This window comes from Sciurus vulgaris (genome assembly GCF_902686455.1).
Source record: "Sciurus vulgaris genome assembly, chromosome: 2".
Lineage (NCBI taxonomy): Eukaryota > Metazoa > Chordata > Mammalia > Rodentia > Sciuridae > Sciurus > Sciurus vulgaris.
Window position 1 is genome coordinate 38982224 of NC_136462.1, and position 19859 is coordinate 39002082.

Here is a 19859-nt window from a genome sequence, read left to right on the forward strand (position 1 = left end):
CCTTGGGCCCGAGGGGCGGGGGCGGCGGCGGCGCCGGGGCTGGGGAGGCCGCCGCCTCCCTGGGCCTGCCCGGGCGGCCGCCTCCGTGATGCCGCTGCTGGTCGACGGGCGGCGCGTGAGGCTGCCGCAGTCCGCCGGGGACCTGGTCCGAGCCCACCCGCCTCTGGAGGAAAGAGCCAGACTTCTCAGAGGTCAGTCTGTTCAACAAGTGGGACCCCAGGGCCTTCTGTATGTTCAGCAAAGAGAGCTTGCAGTGACCTCCCCAAAGGATGGCTCCATCTCCATTCTGGGTTCTGATGATGCCACCACTTGTCACATTGTGGTCCTGAGGCACACAGGTAATGGGGCCACCTGCCTGACACATTGTGATGGAACTGACACCAAAGCCGAGGTCCCCTTGATCATGAACTCCATAAAATCCTTCTCTGACCACGCTCAGAGTGGAAGGCTGGAAGTGCACCTCGTGGGAGGCTTCAGTGATGACAGGCAATTGTCACAAAAACTTACTCACCAACTTCTTAGTGAATTTGACAAACAAGAAGATAACATTCACTTAGTGACGTTATGTGTGACAGAATTAAATGACTGGGAAGAAAATGAAAACCACTTCCCAATAATTTATGGCATTGCAGAGATATACAGAGCCACCTTTCAAGATCGAGGCCCCGAGGAAGAGCTGCGTGCTGCCAGAGCTTTAGCTGGAGGCCCGATGATTAGCATTTATGATGCAAAGACCGAGCAACTTCAGATAGGCCCGTATTCCTGGATGCCATTTCCACATGTGGATTTCTGGTTGCAGCAAGATGATAAGCAAATACTAGAGAACCTTTCCACTTCCCCTTTGGCTGAGCCCCCCCACTTTGTTCAACATATCAGATCTACCTTGATGTTTTTAAAGAAATACCCCTCTCCAACAAATACGCTGTTTCCTGGAAATAAAGCTCTCCTTTACAAGAAAAACAAAGATGGCTTATGGGAAAAGATCTCTCCTCCTGGAAGCTAAATGTAGGAATTACCAAAGAAAGCTGCTTTTTGGTATGACAAAGACCATCGGTGGGGTTTGGAAAGAAGATAAATTTGGAATGTACATCCTTTGAGTCTTAGGCCTCCTTCCTTCCTCAGCATCTCTCAAATGACTTTCAAAATAAAATCTTATTTTGGCAAAGGAAAAAAAAAAAAAAAAAAAAAAAAAAAGGGAAGCCCTTAGCCAGGCATAGAGGTGGGAGCCTATAGTCCCAACTACTCAGAAGCTGAGGCAGAAGACCCACCTGAGCTCAGGAGTGCTCGGCCATCCTGGGCAACACAATAAAACCCTCCTCTCAAAAACACCCAATACAGGGCTTTTTCTAAATAAGAATCCAAATTTATTTTCCCCTCCAAGGAGCAGATTATTCTTATAAGATCTTAACGATGCAATTCAGCACATATGTTTTAATTAATTTGCTTTATTTCCGTTTTATTCATTTGTTGTTTTTCATTTGTTCATTATAACTTTTATGCTAACAAGTACTTCAAATTTCTTTAAAAAAAAGCTTAAGAAGTACTTTCTTATAAAAATAATTGTGATTGTGAGGCCACCTAGTGTTTTAACTACATTAAATTCCTAGTCCCTCAAATTAAAAGACAAAATTATCTTCTTGTTGAAAGAAATCTGACTGGTCATAAAACCACCAATATAACAAAAAGCTACAGTATATTAGCATATGGAATAGTCAACTGATAATAGCATTTTCTATTATTATGTAGAAGAATATTTATAATGGAAACTATTAAAATTCAACCCAAATACATATTTGAAAGCTTAATGTGAAGTTATTTTATGCTTCATTGAAAATTTATAATGCAAAGTTCTTCCATCCAATTCTAACTCTTTCAAAGATCTAAGAAAGGAAAAGTAAATTGCCTAATACTTATGACAGGAAAATTAGATATAAATTTTTAATGAATTCTCTCTGATGGTAAAGGCCATCATTTATCCACATACACGATGTACAGTAGCTACTTATTTTAAGCTTCTAGATCAGGGTTTCTCAATCTCAGTACTACTGACATTTGGACCAGATAATTCTTTGTTAAAGTGATTGTCCTGTGCTTTGTAGGATGCTTAGCAGCCTCCCTGACTTCTGCCTCAAGATGCTAATAGCACATAATCCCTCTCCTCCACCATGGGATAACCAAAAAGTCTCCACTCATGTCCAAATGCCCTGAAGTACAGGAAGGGGAAACCATTCCCCTTGGAGAATCACTGACAGAGAAACAAATGGAGCTAGGGAAACAGGTTGAAAAGTGGGTTACAAATTCATTAGAGAAGGGTCATAAAGAGAAAAGGAACTTTGGTGTCCCCGGTCATGCAACCCAGGGTGGTAGGACTCTAATCACTGTGATCCCACCTCCCCACCCCTGCTCCATCCAAGGAGGCAGAGAATCATTGACTCCTATAAGACAAAATGGCAACATTAGGGCTGGGGTTGGGGCTCAGTGGTAGAGCACTTGCCTAGCGTGTGAGGCAATGGGTTCGATCCTCAGCACCACATATAAATAAATGAGTTAAAAAAAAAAAAAAGAATACAGAGTACAGTATTGCTCAACTTTCCTATCTTTTCAAAAAGTCAGGCATCCAGATTTTTATGTGTTATTACAGACATAAATATGTTGAAATGTAATCCAATTTTTAAAAATAATTCTGCAAGTCAAACAAAACAAAACGTTTGGCTAGAAGACCACTGTTTTGTTACCTTCTGCCAATAGGAAGAGTTATGAGGCAAGACAGGATGGCTGAGTATGAGGATCTAGAAGCTGTGCCCAACTATGTGCCAACAAGGGAGAGTGTCTGCCAGCAGGCCTCCCAGCCAGGGCCTCCCAGTCAGAATCGGTCTCTCTCTTTGAAGCTTACATAACCACAGTCCTAGCCATGGTTAGTTACAGCTCTAACGTCGGCTACAAGTCCCTTTAGAGGCCTCTGGACCACCATCCATGGGCAGTGTGGAAGCCTAAGGCATCTCCAGTTGGAGGACAAGAGCAGTCCAATAGCTCTTCCATGGGAAAAGTCTCACAAAGACCAGATCTTTCTGCCCTTAGACAAGACTTAAGGAAAATCTTAGGGCTTTGGTCTCAGACTGCTTACTAAATAAATAAGGACTGGTGTTTGACACCAAAACCCAAAGGAAAGATCTTTAATCATGAAGAAAAGTTCCTGACAGGCTCTGGTAAAAACACTTTACAGAAAAGCTTCTTTATCTTCTGAGACTCAAGCATCAGAAACCCAAAGCTGCACTTCTACTGCCCAGGCTAGTGGCAAAGACCTTCCCATCAAGGAGGGGAAAATCCTTAGCCAACAAAGATGATTAGATCAATCTACAATCAGTCAAAAACCTCGAAAATGACTTTTGGTGGGGGGTTTACTGGGGACTGAACACAGGAGTGCTCTACCACAGATATATACCTAGTCCTTTTTCTTTTTCTGTTTTTTTTTTTTTTTTTTTGAGACAGGGTCTCACTAAGTTACTGAGGCAAGCCTCGAACTTGTGATCCTCCTGCCCCAGCCTCCCAAGTCACTGAGATTGTAGCTATGTGCCACCACACGGAGCTCAAAATTGACTTTCTGAAGAGGATCAATTTGTTTCCCAAACAGATTGACTGAGTCATCTCCTAACAACTGTAAATGCCTCAGGGAGAACCAAACCCAAGACAGGTCTTGGTGGGGATAAAAGCTTGCAATTCCTTTTAGCAAGCAATCAACAAGCCCTTAGTAAGGAAGGAAAATGCACTGTTGAGTCTTTGTCACTAGCACTGAAACTCTGGGGCAAGGCATGTCACTTGTGGTTAAAGTTTCATGAACTACTCGGGAGGATAAGACAGGAGGATCACAAGTTTGAGGCTAGCCTCAGCAACAGCGAGATACTAATCAACTCAGTAAGACCCCGTCTCAAAATAAAATATAAAATAGGGCTGGGGATGTGGCTCAGTGGTTGAGGACCCCTGAGTTTAACCCCCCTAACCCCTCCCCAAAAAAAAAGTAAAAAAAAAAAAAAAAAAGTTTCATGAACTACAAAATGGAGAGGAGAGATGGCTGAGGTGGCTGAGGAATCCTGACCACAGCACCGTCAGCCACTCACTCCTTCGAGGTCAAAGATTTACAGGGCACCAGTGTCAAGGGGATCAAAGTGCACAGTGCAGGGATACTAGGGCCTTCAGTGCTGGGGATCAGATGTCAAAAAATACATAACTGTGACCACAGTTAGTACATGGGCTTTCCACATGCTTTCCATCTTCCAGGCAACCTCCAGGACATAGAGTCATCGTCACCCCACTCAATGGAGAAGACAGTGAGGCTGACTGGCTTCCCAAGGCCCCTGGAGCAGAACATGCCTCTTAATCGCCACCAGTCTCTACATGAGCCCTTTCCTTCAGCTTCACTGACCCTCCTCCATGCTATGTCAGCCTGATACCCCTTCTTCCAGGGGATTCTTCATACAAATAGGGGGTAGAATAGGGGAGCCACCCACCCCTGCTCAAAACTCCACTGCCAAACTGCCTGCTCCCAACTCTCCTTATAAAGACAGAACACTTGTCCCATCTGCTCTCCTGCGTAGGATTCCCTGGATGAACCTGCTAGGACCTTCCAGGCTCCATGTAACCTTTTTTTTTTTTGGTACTGGGGGTGCTTAACCACAGAGCAACATCCCCAGCCCTTTTTTAATAATTTAGAGACTTGCTAACTGACTAAGTTGCAGAGTCTGGCTTTGAACTCAAGATCCTCCTGCCTCAGCTTTCTGAGCCAATGGGATTACAAGCATGTGCCACTGTGCCTGGCCCCACGTAACTGTGGAGTGATCGGACACCAAAAGTTGGAGCATATTACAGACAAATCTTTTTGAGCACAAAAGGGCACATAGGTATTTCACCTACAGGACAAAGAAAGGGCTTATCAATGTTAAATCAGTAGCCAAAAAGAACTGCCCTTTTCTATGGTATCAGGGACTGCTCTAAATACTTTATAAGTTTATAAATAATAACTCATTAATTCTAACAACCTTATAAGTTAGGTGTCATTAGTACACCGAAGTACAGATGGAAAAACCAAAACACAAAGGGTAACTATTGCCCAGTGGTCTACAGCAACTATGCTTAGGTTTCAAGGCATATCAACAAGGAATTTACAAATGTACCCAACTTCCCAACCAACAAAAACTCAGAGCATCTACCCCTGGTGTTTCCAAGTGGCAAACCATCTGTCTTTTTTCAACCAGTCTTTTTAGAAAAGAGAATAAATAAAGAAAAATGCCCCTATTGGAGAAAGCAGGTCTAATTATAGCAAAGGAAAGTTAAAAAAAAAAAAAAAATTCACAAAACAGCAGCAAACTTTGAAATGCACAGATAGGGTTTGCTTTTACCTCCACCAACCAAAGCAAAGTGATTTTTCCAATACTAACATCCACCCCCTTCTCCCTATGTATCTCTTAAAAGACTTTCATCCCAAGGCACGTTTCAACACCAATGTTTTCTCCACGCGGTCAGCTTTCCCCAGGGCCATCCCTTAACCCCAAGTCAGTCATTTATTAACTGGTTATGTTAAAGGTCCAGGGCACAGGCTGTTTTGGTCAGGAGTCCTCTTCCACATGACATTGGCAGGCTAGTAGCTCCACCTCCTTCAAGTCTTTGTCCATTGGCCACTTTTTCAAAGAATAGGATACTTTAACTCCCATATTAAAAATTGAAACCCCCATGCCACAGAAATTCCTATCCCTTTTCCCTACTCTGGTTTTCTTCTTGGCACCGCTTACTACCTCCTGTTGTTTTACTCACTTTAGCATCAATCTACCCATCAGTCCACCAACTCCAAGAGAACAACCCATTCAAGTTGTCTCGTTCACCATTAAGAATCTCGGGGCTGGCGGCACTCTCTCTCTCTGCTTCCTGGCCACCAAGAACTGAGCAGCCTTCCTCTGCCACAGACTAAACAGGGAGAAATTGGGGTGTTACTTCCAAAGGGAGGTAAGTGGCACCTCAGTCCATCAGGGTTCCCAAGGAGAAAGAAAGCCGAAATGCTGAACTTGGCTCCCAGGAATGTATAAGGGCAGACTAATAAGTAGACAAAAGTCAGGGTGGAGTTTTCAGCAGAGCGCAGAAATTGCAATGAGAGAAGACTGTTGTAAAAAAACAGATGAGTTTACGAAAATCCTTTCAGCAAGCAGCCAGCGCCTGGGAGAGTGAAAACCACCACGTGCTAGGTGAACACCATGGTTCTAGTCGAGCCTCTGCCATGAAGCAGCCTAGTAGCCATTAGCCAAAACACATTGCTTTTCTGGTCTATTTCCCTATTTGCAGGATGGTGTGGGTAATAGACTGGATTTTGGAGAAATTCTGACTGTGAAACTCATGACCTTTTTCCCACTCTCTCCTCCAACCAAGGAAGAGATCTTTTGATTCAAACACTGTATCCACACCATTGATCTGGAGGAAGAAACTGCCCAGGTCACTTGAAGCCTTGCAAAGTGACCGCCGGGAGGCCCAACAGTTGGTGGCAATCAAGGAGGTTGATCTGTAAACTTAGGAAAGAGGGACCCTTTCTCTGGTCTCCAGGATCCCTGGCAGCAATGGAAGAAGCGTGCTTACCTTTCCTCTTAGAGTGTCCTTGGCCTAGCAAAAGAGGAAAGGTAGGGACACCGCACCACAAGCCTCCATCTGCAGCCCAACATGCTCAAGCTTTAAGAACCACCTTCTTGCTGGGTACAGTGAGGCACACCTATGATCCCAGCTACTTGGGAGGCTGAGACAGGAGAAGTTCAAGTCCAGTCTGAGCAACTTAGGGAGATCCTGTTTCAAAAAAAAGGAAAGAAAAAAAGAGGAAGGAGGAAAGAGAAGGAAGAGAATGAGGAGAGAGAAGATGAGAAGGACGAAGAAAGGGATTGGGGATGTAGTTCAGGGGCAGAGCACTCGCCTAACATGTCTGAGGCCCTGGGTTCCAACCCCAGTACCATCAAAAAAAAAAAGAAAACCTGTTTTCAGGAATGCCCCAGGGCCATGGCCCAAGGGTTAGCTGCCTGCTACAGTTTCAACACATGGAATCTCAAGAACTATGGTATCTCATGAGTTGGGCAGGCCACCTCCCCTTTCAGGAATCCTACCCTGTGAAGAATTATAAACACTGTAGCACAGTTCCCGGGAGTCAAGCTCTCCAGGAAGGTCAAAATGCTAAGATACAGCTAACTGTAAGAACCACCTTATGAGTACATTGAAGAAAGTTCTGTGAACAAAAAAAAAAAAAAAAGGCCGGGGTGTGCGTGTGTGTGTTTTAATTTATGTTTTCAAGTCTTCATGCTCCTTTACAAATTGTACTGACTGTTCATGAACAGGATGATGCAAAAAGTCAGCCGGGGATGCAACTCAGTGGTGCTTGCTTGGCATGCATGAGATCCTGGATTCTATCCCAACCACTACAAAAATTAAAATTTCAATTAAATTAAATTTTATTTAGCTATGTTACTTCTGAACCAACTGAAGAGTGAAACTATTCCAGTACATGGAACAGCTTTTTTCTAGAGAGTATCTTCAACACCTCTGGCCAAATCATTGATACCCCATTCTTCGATGATGGGAACTTGATTTAGATTTAAGAATTTGGATATATGGTCTCAACCTTTAGGATGCTTGCATGGAGCAAACTTTAAAAACTGGTTTTTAAATATTGAGTCTGGTGGCTTCTGGCAAGTGAATCCAATTAGGTTAGTATGGCATTTGCACCAAGCATTGATATTTTTCAACAGTTCTTTCTGAGTATAAATTGGTAAAACACTCTTGCAAAGAGTGACGATATCAAACAAAACTGACCGTATACATGTTCTATTATCCTACAATTCTATTCTTAGTATATAGACTCAACAAAAATGTGTATGATAATCCACCAAAAGACATGTAAAAGAATGCATGCCAAGACCTGGAAACTCAAATGTCCACAGATATGTAAACGGCTGCAAACAGAAAAATACAATACTGCAATGAGTCAATGAAGTATAATTATGAGTGAATGAACTATAACTACATGTAACAGAATAATTTCAGAAATGGAGTATGATGCCATTTATATAAACTCAAAAACAGGCAAAACTAACTAGTTTCAGGGGTCAGGATAGTGATTGCCCCTATGAGGGGTGGTAACTGGATGATGCTTCTCAGGTGCAAATAATGCCATTTTTTTTTTTCTTTTGGTACTGGGGATTTAACCCAGGGGCACCCTACTACTGAATTATTTCCCCAGACCCTTTTATTTTGAGACAGTTTCACAAGGTTACGGAGGCTGGCCTCAAATGTGCAATCCTCCTTCCTCAGCCTCCCAAGTCGCTGGAATTATAAGTATATGCCTCCGTAACTGCCAGTAATACCATTTCTTGATCTGGGTGCTTAGTTACACAAATATAGTCACTTGAAAAAATTCATTGAGATGTATATTTATAATAGGTATACTATTTTATATGTATCCACACTTAAATATAAAAATAACAAAAAGTTCCTAAAGTGATTCAAGGCAGCTATCACTGTCATAAAGAAAATGATTCCATCATTTATATGTATATACTAACTAATTACCAATCATTAATATAGCTAACATATATTGAGCACTTATGTGCCACAAACAATTCTGACATCTCCTTTGTTTGGAACTCATTTAATCATCCTTAAAATCCAACGGCACTGGACATTATCTTCATTTTACATCTGAGGAAATTTTAGCACAGAGGAGTTAAGCAATTTGTTTAAAGTTGCACAAGTAGTAAAATAGGGTTTCTAGGTGTTTGGGATATACACAAAAACAATCCATCTATTTGTACTTATGGAACTCATAAACATATTTAATTTGCTCTCTATCCAAATAAAACATACCCAGAACGCACCAATTCTTGGTACCCTGCCAAGACACAAACCTAAATTATCTCTTCACAACCAGTCTTTCTAAAAGTAAGTTTTTAACCTAGAAAAAGTCACTGGTAAAAGGTTTGAATACAAGCAAAAATAAATAAAAAGGAAAGTCAAGCAAAAACAATACAGTTTAGTATGCAATGTGTTGAAAAAGAAGATTTCTTTAAATGGCCAATAGGTACATGAAAAGGTGCTAAATATTACTAATCATCAGGGAAATGCAAATTAAAACTACTATGAGATATCACTTCCTATCACTTTGGATGACTATTATCAAAAAGATAAGCCTGGCACAGTGGCACAGGTGGCGCACACCTATAATCCCAGCGGCACCGGAGGCTGAAACAGGAAGATCGTGGAGTTCAAAGCCAGCCTCAGCAATGGTAAGGTGCTAAGCAACTCAGTGAGACACCATCTCTAAATAAAACATAAAATAGGGCTGGAGATGTGGTTCAGTGGTCCAGTGCCCCTGAGTTCAATCCCCAGTACCACCCCCCACAAAAAAGAAATAACCAATGTGGGGGGCATACAGAAAAAAGGGAATCTTAGTACACCACTGGTGGGAATACAAATTAGTACAACCAGCAATCCCTCTTCTGGATATATAATCAAGGGAAATGAAATCACCACTTTGTAAAGATGCCTGCCCTATCATTGTTCACTGCAGCATTATTCAAAACAGCCAAGGTATGGAAAAAAACTAAATATCTGTTAATGAATGAATGGATAAAGAAAATGTGGAAAATATCTACCATTGAATATTACCTGCCACAACATGGATGAACCTGGAGGACATTATGCTAGGTGAAATAAGCCAGATACAAAAAGAAATATTGCATAATTTCACTTATATTTGAAATATTTATACAGAAATACACATACACACAGGGAGATGGAGAATGAAACCAGGGGGATGAGGGTGGGAGTTTGGGAACCAGGAGATGTAGGTCAAAGAATAAAAAGTAGCAGCTATGTAGGAGGAACACATCTAAAACTTTAATTCACAACATGAGTACTATAGTTAACCAAGTTATATCTTATTAGGGATTTTTATTAAATAAGTAGGTTTTAGCCATTCTTGTCTCAAAAAGTATCTGTAAGATAACATAATAATTTGCTTCACTATAGTAACCATTTTACTATCTATATGTATTCCATAATATCATGCTGTAAACCTAATATACCTAATAAAATGTATTTTTAAAAAAAAGAAATAAAAGAAAAGCACTAAGGGATAAGTCCTGCAATTTCTAGTGAAAAATCCGGGGTTCTTCCTCACCATTGTGGAAGATTCACCACCATCTAATTTACATTTCTCTATCTTGGTTCACATTCTCTACCTTCCAGGAAACAATCATTTTGCCCCGGGGTAAACTTCACCACCCAGTATAAATATATAAATATATATTGCATTCAAAAGCCTCTACTCATAATGTACTATTGTCGGCCACAGCAGTAACTAAATAACTAGGGATGCCAAAGGTTCCAAATGCAACTTCAGTAAAGTCAGACATAAGAGATGCTTCCCTATTCCTTCTACCACATCTTAGCCGCCAAATCACTTCTCAAACAAAAAGCAGGGGGCGTGGTGCTAGGGGTGCAGAGAAGTGGTTGAGCACATGTAGTATAAGGCCCTGGGGACAATCCTCAGCTCAATAAACAGCAGGAGGTGTTACTTTCTGGGAGCAAATTTGGCACCCATATCCACTTGAAATCTGAAGGGGTGGAACAGGCAGAGCTCAAATGGAATACGGAATATTGTCAGGACTCGTAAGCCAAACTAAAAATTAACTCTAGGGTCAGTATAGAAAGATGGCTGTTAGAAGCACGAGATGGAAGAGAAAGGAAAAGTTAGACTCTATTGTATCTGGAAAAATATGGACTGAAAGGAGATCCTCTGTCACCAATCTTATCAAGTGTTGTCACCATGTAATCACCTCCAAATTATAGGAGAAAAGAGTGGACTAGATTTCTGGGTTCCTAAGTGGCGTCCCGAGCAGCTCCAACTAATCTATCTCAGAAAGTTGCCAGCCCACTGCACTTCGGGAGCAGAGTCAGGTCAAGACCTGCCCCCCAGAGGAGCCCACAGGCAAGCAGATTGGGCCCGGGGCCTTTCTTCGCTTGCAGGAGACCGGTCTTCAGATGTTATGGCCCAATCAATGTCCTTCCTCCCTACCCAACAAACCTGACACTACTACTCCAAGCGTCCCTCCTGCAAAAAATTGGGTCCGTGTGGAACTGCACACCTGGCTCAAAGGACTCGGCAGCTGCCCAATACACCCTAACAACAATGACAAGTGCTTACGCAGAGACCACCTTCCCGTTCAGGACTTCCGCCGGCGCCATGGCCTTCAATAGTCCGCTGCCCACGATTGACACCACCAAAATCGAGATTCCACTCCCTCAGCAGCCGCGGGACACGGACAGCCTAACCCACGTGCTTAGCTACTGCCCAAGGGGATCGTACTACTGCGCCTGCGCCCCTCCCCCCGCCCCCTCCCCAGGACGCGGGGGCGCGTGCGCAATCCGGCAAGACGCTGTTCCCTTAGCTAGCGAAGAGCGGAGGGGAAGGGGGGCTGCAGTGCAGGGAAGAAGAAAATAGGTGATGACTGGCTGGGGGAAATGATTGGCTGGTGGAAAGAACCGGTGCAGAGCGCGCCTCTGTCTGGGGCGGGAATCTGCCCAAGAAGGAACAGGAACCGACTCCGGAACCCGCCTCGGTTCCAGCCAATCAGGGCGCGGGGCGGGGCGGGAGCACAGTTTCCCGGGCGCGGGAGGCGCGTCTCTGCTACCTAGTTGTGCCGCGGGGACGCCAGGTCGCGGCTGAGGCTGGCTGGCTTCTCTCGAGAGTTCGGGCCCGTCCCGGGCGGCAGTGGCTGCAGGCCCTGGGCGGACTGCAGACGTTGAGCGGGGCGTGTGGGCGGCTTCCGACTCTCGCACCCGCGCCGCCGACCCTGGTCCTAGGCTCTGAGATGGCGCTACTGACTATTTTTATTTAACTCGCGAGCGAACCCGGCGCCCGGCCAAGGTTGAAGCCCGGCCGCTGTTTCAGCCCCGCTGCGCTGCGAAGTGTGTCGGAGCCCGAGGGCGCGCGGCTCCCGCGCAGTCGGGTCACCCGGGCTTGGCGCGGCGCCGGGAGGGCTGTGGCTCCCCGCGGCCCAGCTGGGGTGGAGCAGGGACGCGGGCCGCCCAGTGGCCAGATGCCGTCGCCCCGCCGAGCGCAACGCTCCTCCCTGTCGGCGTCCCTCCCGGAGCGGACCTGAGTTTGGGCTTTTGCACCCGGAGCCCGACGGGACGACCGAGGCAGCTGGGGTGTGGGGGAGGGCGGTGCGGCTCGGCGCCCAGTGCGCTGAATCTGCTCTCGGTGCGCCAGCGTCCTGGCGAGGGTCTTACCGAGCTGGGTTCCCAGCCGTCCTCCCCACGTAACTCAGTTCAGTCATTCAGATCACTTAGGACCGCACCAGTTGGCTGCGTTCCTTCTGTCAACCGTTTCTTAATAGCAGAGCTTATTTATTGAACTTGATGGGGTTGGGGGGATATGTGACTTTTGTCTAAATTCTGATAATTCTTAAATTCTTAAAATATTTTGCATTTCTCCCACATATGGAATTACAGAATCTTTTTCTTATTCACAGTTTTGAGGTATAACTTACATACTGTAAAATTCATTCGTTTCTAAGGGTCAATGACAATATATTTACAGAGTTGTACAGCTAACACCATGATACATTTAGAAAATATTTGGCAATTTTTTCCTTTGTGTGCGAACACGCTGAAGATTGAATCCAGGGCCTCTCATATGCCAAGTGGCTTACACCTCCATCCTCTAAGTGGACACAATATGATACATAGTGATACAATAATTACCAAATAATAGTAAATATAATGACTTCTGAACACATACCCTCATATTGTGTTTTACCTGGACAAATGAAAATAACAAGAAAAAACTGATTCTGATAAAGTACGGAGAGTGAATCCTTTTGTATCTTACATTACCAAACAGATATTGACTGTTTCAGCTGAGAAAGGTGCCTAAACCCCATTTTACAATGGGCAACTGGACTTGGAAGGAGAACTTGCCCAAAGCTGTGGTTGGCCATCGGACCCAAACCTCGATGCTTCATCTCTAAATCTATTGCCTTTGCTATCTGGTTTTCAGCTCTAATACCTACAACCTATGCAGTTCATTCATTCATTGAGCAAGAAATTGTTGAGCGGCAACACGGCTCTAGAACCAGAACCAGATACTGAACTAGATACCATAGTCAACTGTTCCTGCCCTCGGTTCATACTTTGGTGGGACGAGAAAATGATCAATTTAAAGAATATACAACTTTAGAGATGAAGGCATGCTATTATTTATTTAGTCATTTATTAATTTTGCAGTGCTAGGGATCAAACACAGAGCATCAAGCATGCTAGTAAGCCCTGTAGCACTGAGTTATAACCCTAGCCCAGAGATATGCTATTTTTTGAAAATATGCTAGTTAAGAGGACACAGTGATAGTGGGGAGGTGAGAGAGTGCTTGTTTATATATATTTATTCCTTTTTTTCTGTGCTGGAAATTGAACCAAGACCTCACACATGCTAAGCAAGTGTACTACCTCTGCTCCATATCCCCAGACAGTTCTGTTTTGGAATTGTAGTAAGAGAAGTTTCTCTGGGCAATGACTTGAGCAGAAACCTAAATGAAGAGAGGAACTTAGAATGTAATAGAAGGATAACAAGGACTTGGTCTGAGCTACCGGGAGATGGAAGGATTTTACCTTTCCATGGAAGGATCAGGTTTTAGGGATAAGATCATGAATTCAACTGAGATGATTTCAGATGCCTCTTAGACATACAAGTGGAGATATAGTATTTAAATCTATGAGACTGGATAAGATCTCACCAAGAGTATTGGATGTAGGTAAAGAGAGGACCAATGACTGATCCCTAAAATATTTCAGTGTTTAGAATTCAAGGCGATCTGGAGGACCCAAGAGGAAAGACAAAAGGTGTATCCAGTGTGTTTTGAGGATAACTACAAAAGCACATTGTCTTAGAAGACAATGTATTTCATGGGAAGAGGGGTAATTAATTCTGTCAAATGTTGCAGATAAGAAGGATTCAAGTTCAAAACCAGCCTCAGCAACTTAGCAAGTCCCTAGGCAACTTAGCAAGACTGTCTCAAAAAAAAAAAAAAAAGCCACACATTGGTTAGATAAAGGAACTGAGAATTGACCATCTCATAGAGAGTAGGAAGACGAAAAAAAAATTTTTTTATTTGAATGCTTATAATGGCAATTGCTAGAAGAAATGTGTAACTTTTTTGCCAAGACTTCATTTGTATAACCTCTTGAAGGAGTAATTTAATAATATCTTTCAATATTATTGTAATTCTACTTCTAGGAATTTATCCTTAAGTGATATTCACACAGATACACAAAGATATGTAGGAAAATGTTACTTGCAACATCAACTGCAATAGTAAACCTCAATAGCCTGCATCACAATGAATCTCCTTAAAGGCAGCTCATCCATAAAATGTATATTATGATTTAATTTATGTTAATATACCCAAAAAGGCCTTCTTTGATTATACTATAAAAAGTTGCCCCCTAATTTACATCTCCATTACTGTTACATGAACCTATTTTATTCATAGCACTTATTACCATCTATAATGACTTGTTTTTAAGTTATTTGTGGACTCTCTGCTTTTCCCACCAGAGTATGAGATTTATAAGAGATGTCCTTTGTTGGTCATACTCATCTAACCACTTCATAGGGGTATTTTTTAAATTTTTATTTTATTTCATTATAGTGTCAGAATCAAACCCATGTCCTTGAATATACTACGTAAGTGCTCTATCATTGAGCTACACCCCTACCCTCAGTGAGTATGATTTTTAAAATATCTTGTAGAGGAAAAAACTGCTTCCTATTCTCCTGGAGTAGTTATCTGTTACTCTCATTCCTATGACTATAACTTAATTTCTCCAGCCTCATTTTTATCATAAATAGATGAAGACAGTGGGCAGTTATTCTCAGCCTTAAATTTACATTTGAACATCCTGCATGACTTTTAGTTTGTAGTTATACCTAGGGTCTACCTTTGACCAGTAAAGTCAGAAATTGGGGTAAGGTCAAGGTATCAGTATTCTTTTGAAGATTAAATGACATTAAAGGATATTTCTGGTTATTTCAGTATCAAGAATACATTATAAGGCCAGGAATGACTGTGCATGACTATATTCCCAGGAGGCTGAGGCAGGATGATCTTAAGTTCAAGGCTTGCCTGGGCAACTTAGCAAAACCCTGTCTCAAAATATAACCTCCTTAAAAAAGGGTTGGGGGTGTAGCTCAGAGGTAGAATGTCCTGAGTTCAATCCCTAGCACTGAAAAATAAATTAAAATTAAAAATAATAATACATATCCAAACACAGGGGCACATCCTATAATTCCAGCAACTCTAGAGACTGAGGCTAGAGGATTGCAAGTTCAGGCCAGTAAGGACAATTTAGCTAGGCCCTAAGCAACTTAGCAAGATCCTGTCTCAAAAACAAAAAGGACTAGGGATGTGGCTCAGCAGTTAAGTACCCCTGGGTTCAATCCCCAATATGGATAGATGATAGATAGATAGATAGATAGATAGATAGATAGATAGATAGATAGATAGATAGATAGATAGATAGATAGATAGGGCTGGGGATGTATCTCAGTGGTAAATTGCCTCTGGGTTCAATCCCCAGTACCACACACACACACAATAATAGTAGTAGTAACACTAATGTTGCTGTGGCGCGTTTGAAATAAATCACCAGGTCAGTCTTGAAGCAGGGATGGAACTTTATTTGCTGGCAGGTCAGAAGGGCAGCAAGCAAGTCACCTCTGCAACCTTCAACCCTTTGCAGAAGGTAGGGTACATTTTTATAGCTAAAAAACTCAAATTACCAGTAAGTCAAAACCATAGCAAGGTAGGAAGTGAGTCAGAATGACCCAGTTTAGGGTACAGTACACTGCCCAAGAAAAATGGAAATTAAAAGAAAACATCTTACAAATGCATTTCTTAATAATACATTGTATAATTATAACAGAAACATTTTTTCAACTGCCATGTGTTGCCAAACTGGGTGTGCTTATCAGGAGGTGGCAGAGATGGGATTTTCTCAACACAGAAGCATTTCTTATATGAAATGGAGTCTTAGGGTACAAACAGAGTTTGTCTGGTCAAGGCACATACTGTTTGGCCCATAACATAATGACATACTTTCTCCGCTGTGAAAATATTTTCCCAGAATTAGAATCTCAGTTTTTTAGACAAAGAATCTTTTGCTTTAGAAATAGTATATTGGGGGCTGGTAGTCGGTAGAATGCTTGGCTTGTAAGCACAAGGCCCTGGGTTCAATCCCCAGCACCCCCCCCCCCCAAAAAAAAAAAGAAATAGTAGATGGAATTATTTCCCACTGTCTCAAAATGGAGTACAAATGTTTGACCTGAGAATTTCATGAAAGAAAGACCCAAAATATGATTTGCGTGTTTGTTGGAGTGTTCACTTTTTGGTCAGATCACTCTCTTAAGATTTCATATGTTTACTAATACCTGATGAAAAGCACTTCGTTTTTTCATATTATTAATTAGGGGAGTAACCACAAGTCTAACTATGACTTTGAGAGAGTTCTTCTCCTTCCTTGAACCTCTGTGATGCGGTTGCCCAGCAACAGCTTCTTTGATGTGCTGACATTCTACTGGCAAATTGTTCAGGATTGCTACGTACAGTGGACCATTCAGGTGCCTTCTGGGATTGATCTTGGATTTGGAATTTTCTCTTGTTCTTTATGTGGTAAAACTTTTAACTTTCTACTAAATGAAGCATAGCATGCTTTATATCTTATGAGTATGTAAAAATAGAATAGTCATATGCAAAACTAAAAACCCCAGAATAATCATGTCATATTGCTGTATTTTATTTTTACTTTAGACATTTAATACATTTTTATTGTATTTTCATGAGATTCATTTTAGGGAGCAGTACTGATATCTATTTAAATTAACTTGTGTTAAGATTTGTTTTTCTCTTATTGTATTCTTTGTTCAATTTATATTTCTGTGCCTATTGTGAGATGATAAGGACAAACCAGAAATAGAGTCTACTGTTAAATACCTTTCATTTAGCAGGGGAGATAAACATTTGACATAATACATATCGAATGAAATAATAATGAAATGAATACTCTGTGCTGTTATAACAAAATACCCAAGGCTAGGAAATTTATAAAAATCAGAAATTTTTTTTCCTCATGATTGTAGATTCTGGAGGCTGGGAATTCCAAAATCAAACCATGGGGATTGGCCTGGGGAGATAGCTCAGTTCGCAGAGTACTTGTGTAAGACCCCCAAAAAGGAGACCCTAACTCTGTCCCACGGATCGATGGCAACCCCAATCAACCGCAGGAGGCGTCACTTGATGCAAACCACTAGAGGCTTTTATTCCAGCGCACTGGGACCCAACTCGTGACTCACGCAGGAGTCGAGGAGTCGAGTCCCTAGCAGAAAATCTTACAAGTTTATAAAGGCAGAAACCACACATCGGGAGGGGTCGCACACGGAAGGGAAAAGGGGAACAAAGCCGCTGGGAAATTCCAAAGGAGGTCTGGGTTTGCTGATAACATACAACATGTTTCACAATGTTTTACAACAGGGCGTAGATTCTGGTCAACAGTTTCTGGTAATCTTATATCCTATATATCTTAACTGTCTGAGCACTATCTTGCTCAATTTACCCTTTTACTCTCTGTTTGAGGCTGTTTCCTGGAACAGCTTTAAGGGCTTTGTTCCCATCACTGGGAGGGAGACCTTAGGGAGTTGAGATAAAACAGACAGCTTAAAAAAAATGTCCATTCTTTCACTTGCTTCACATGCACAAGGCCCTGGGTTCAATCCCCAGCACCAAAAAAAAAAAAAAAAAAAAGAAAGAAAGAAAAAAGTCTTGAGGTAGCTGAGATCCTGTCTCAAAATAAAAACTAAAAAGAGGTGGGCATGTGGCTCACTGGTAAAGTGCCCCTGGGTTGTTCAATTCCTGGTACCAAAAAAGAAAAAAAAAAAAAAAAGACTTGAGGGAGTATCTGGTAAAGTCCTTCCCCCCATATTCCCCCACCACACACACACCAGGTATTGAACCCAAGGGCACTTTACTACTAAGCCATATCTCCAACGCTTTTTTCTTTTTCTTTTTTTTTAATTTTGAGACAGGGTCTCCCTAATTTGCTCTGATTGACTTCCAACTTGGGGATCCTTCTGCCTCAGCCTCCCAAATGACTTGGATTCCAAGCATGGGCCACCACACCCAGCTTGGTGAAGGCTTTCAGTGAACCCTCTCCCTTCCCTCAAGACTTTTTTTTTTTTTTGAACCAGGAATTAAATAACCCAGGGGTACTTTACCAGCGAGCCACATCCCCATCTCTCTTTATTTTTTATTTTGAGACAGGATCTCAATAAATAACTTGTGATCTTCCTGTCTCAGCCTCCCAAGTCACCACCGCATCCAGCTCCCTCAAGACTTCTGTTTGTTTTCTCTTGTTTTGTTTTTTGTTTGTTTGCTTTGTTTTGTTTTTTGTTTTTGGTGCTGGGGATTGAACCCAGGGCCTTGTGCATTCGAGGCCAGCAGTCTACCAACTGAGCTATACCCCCAGCCCCTCCCTCAAGACTTTATAAGAGCCCTGAGGCCATCCATGTGGGCTCTGCCCTCCTGACTTATCATCTCCTAAAGGTCCTGCCTCTTCATTCTATCACACTGAAAACTAAGTTCCATAATATACATTTAAATTTAGGGGATACATTCAGACGATAGCAAAGTTAGGAGGACAGAAAGATCTTCACTTTGTAGAATTTGAGGAACTCTCCTTAGAGGAGATGGTACTTGAAATGACACTGAAGAATTTTTATAAAAGTTTATAATTCTGGGAATATCCTTTGGCCTGCACAATAGTTTGCATTTTAGAGAATATGAGTCAAAGTCACTAAGTAAAGTTGTTTTTAATAGAGCACAAGGGGCTAGGGAATAGTTCAGTGGTTGAGTGCTTGCCCAGCAAGTGCAATGTCCTAGGTTCAGTCCACAGGACTGCAAAAAAGAATAGAAACCAAGATTCATAAGATGGTAAGAAAATAAAAATGAAAATAAAGAATGAGAATCTTCAGAAGAAATTTATCTTCAGTATCACGATCATTTCAAGGCTAAGGAGGAATTTATTTTCCCTTTTCTTCCATCAAAACTAGTTCTTTTGATTCTCTTCTTTGACTTTTAGAAAAGAAATTGATATAGTAATGATCTTAGGTATCAAATAATGAGAATAGGGAAGAGATTAAAGTCTCCTAGACATATTTAGACTGTAATAATTGCTTTTGATAATAATAAATCTAGAATGAATTATTAGATGGATTTTAAAACAGATTTCAGGGTTAGTAAAGAAAACACAGCCCTTCTTGTATTGTGTTCCATGCTCCTCAAGTCACATGATCCTTGGGGCTAGGGGTGTGGTTCGGTGGTGAAGCTTTTGCTAGGATGTCCTGGTTTCCATCTGTTATGGTTTGGATGTGAGGTGTCCCCCAAAAGCTCATGAATGAGACAATGTGAGAGGGATTGGACTAAGAGAGCCTTAACTGAATCGGGGATTTAATCCCCCTGATAGGGATTTACTGAGTGCTGACTGAAGTGTCAGGGTGTGGTTTGAGGAGGTGGGAATTGGGGCGTGACTTTGGGTATATATTTGTACCAGGCGTGTGGACTCTCTTCTTGCTTTCTGATCGCTATGTGAGCTGCCTCCCTCTGCCACACTCTTCTGCCATGATGTTCAGACTCACCTCATGGGCCATGGAATGGAGTGGCCTTCTATGGACTAAACCTCTGAAACCATGAGCCCTAAATAAACTTTACATTCTGTACAGCTGTGCTGGTCAG

General features: G+C 42.2%; 3 protein-coding genes across 4 annotated transcripts in view; 2 read left to right on the plus strand and 1 right to left on the minus strand.

Moving 5' to 3' along the window:
• The window catches only part of MTHFD1 (methylenetetrahydrofolate dehydrogenase, cyclohydrolase and formyltetrahydrofolate synthetase 1), a 67381-nt gene extending 56010 nt beyond the window's left edge, over positions 1-11371 (minus strand). The window contains exon 1 of the mRNA XM_079126273.1: positions 11222-11371. Coding sequence (XP_078982399.1) covers positions 11222-11262 — 41 coding nt within the window. The 5' untranslated portion in view covers positions 11263-11371. The remainder of the gene's footprint in view (positions 1-11221) is intronic.
• ZBTB25 (zinc finger and BTB domain containing 25) overlaps positions 1-19859 on the plus strand; it is a 156861-nt gene that overhangs the window by 95273 nt on the left and 41729 nt on the right. Inside the window, exon 5 of one of the 2 annotated variants that reach the window (XM_079126279.1) lies at positions 5811-6933. The exons of the other annotated variant lie outside the window; for it this stretch is intronic. Coding sequence (XP_078982405.1) covers positions 5811-5879 — 69 coding nt within the window. The 3' untranslated portion in view covers positions 5880-6933. Of the gene's footprint in view, positions 1-5810; positions 6934-19859 lie in introns of those variants that run through there. 2 annotated transcript variants of the gene reach the window in all.
• LOC306653327 (protein N-terminal asparagine amidohydrolase-like) lies at positions 12-1187 on the plus strand. Its single transcript, XM_079126303.1, has one exon. The coding sequence runs from the start codon at positions 89-91 to the stop codon at positions 1001-1003; it is 915 nt and encodes a 304-aa protein (XP_078982429.1). The 5' UTR covers positions 12-88; the 3' UTR covers positions 1004-1187.

Excerpts from the sequence above, each read along its gene's own strand:
- LOC306653327 (XM_079126303.1), top strand. The coding sequence starts at position 89 with ATGCCGCTGCTGGTCGACGGGCGGCGCGTGAGGCTGCCGCAGTCCGCC.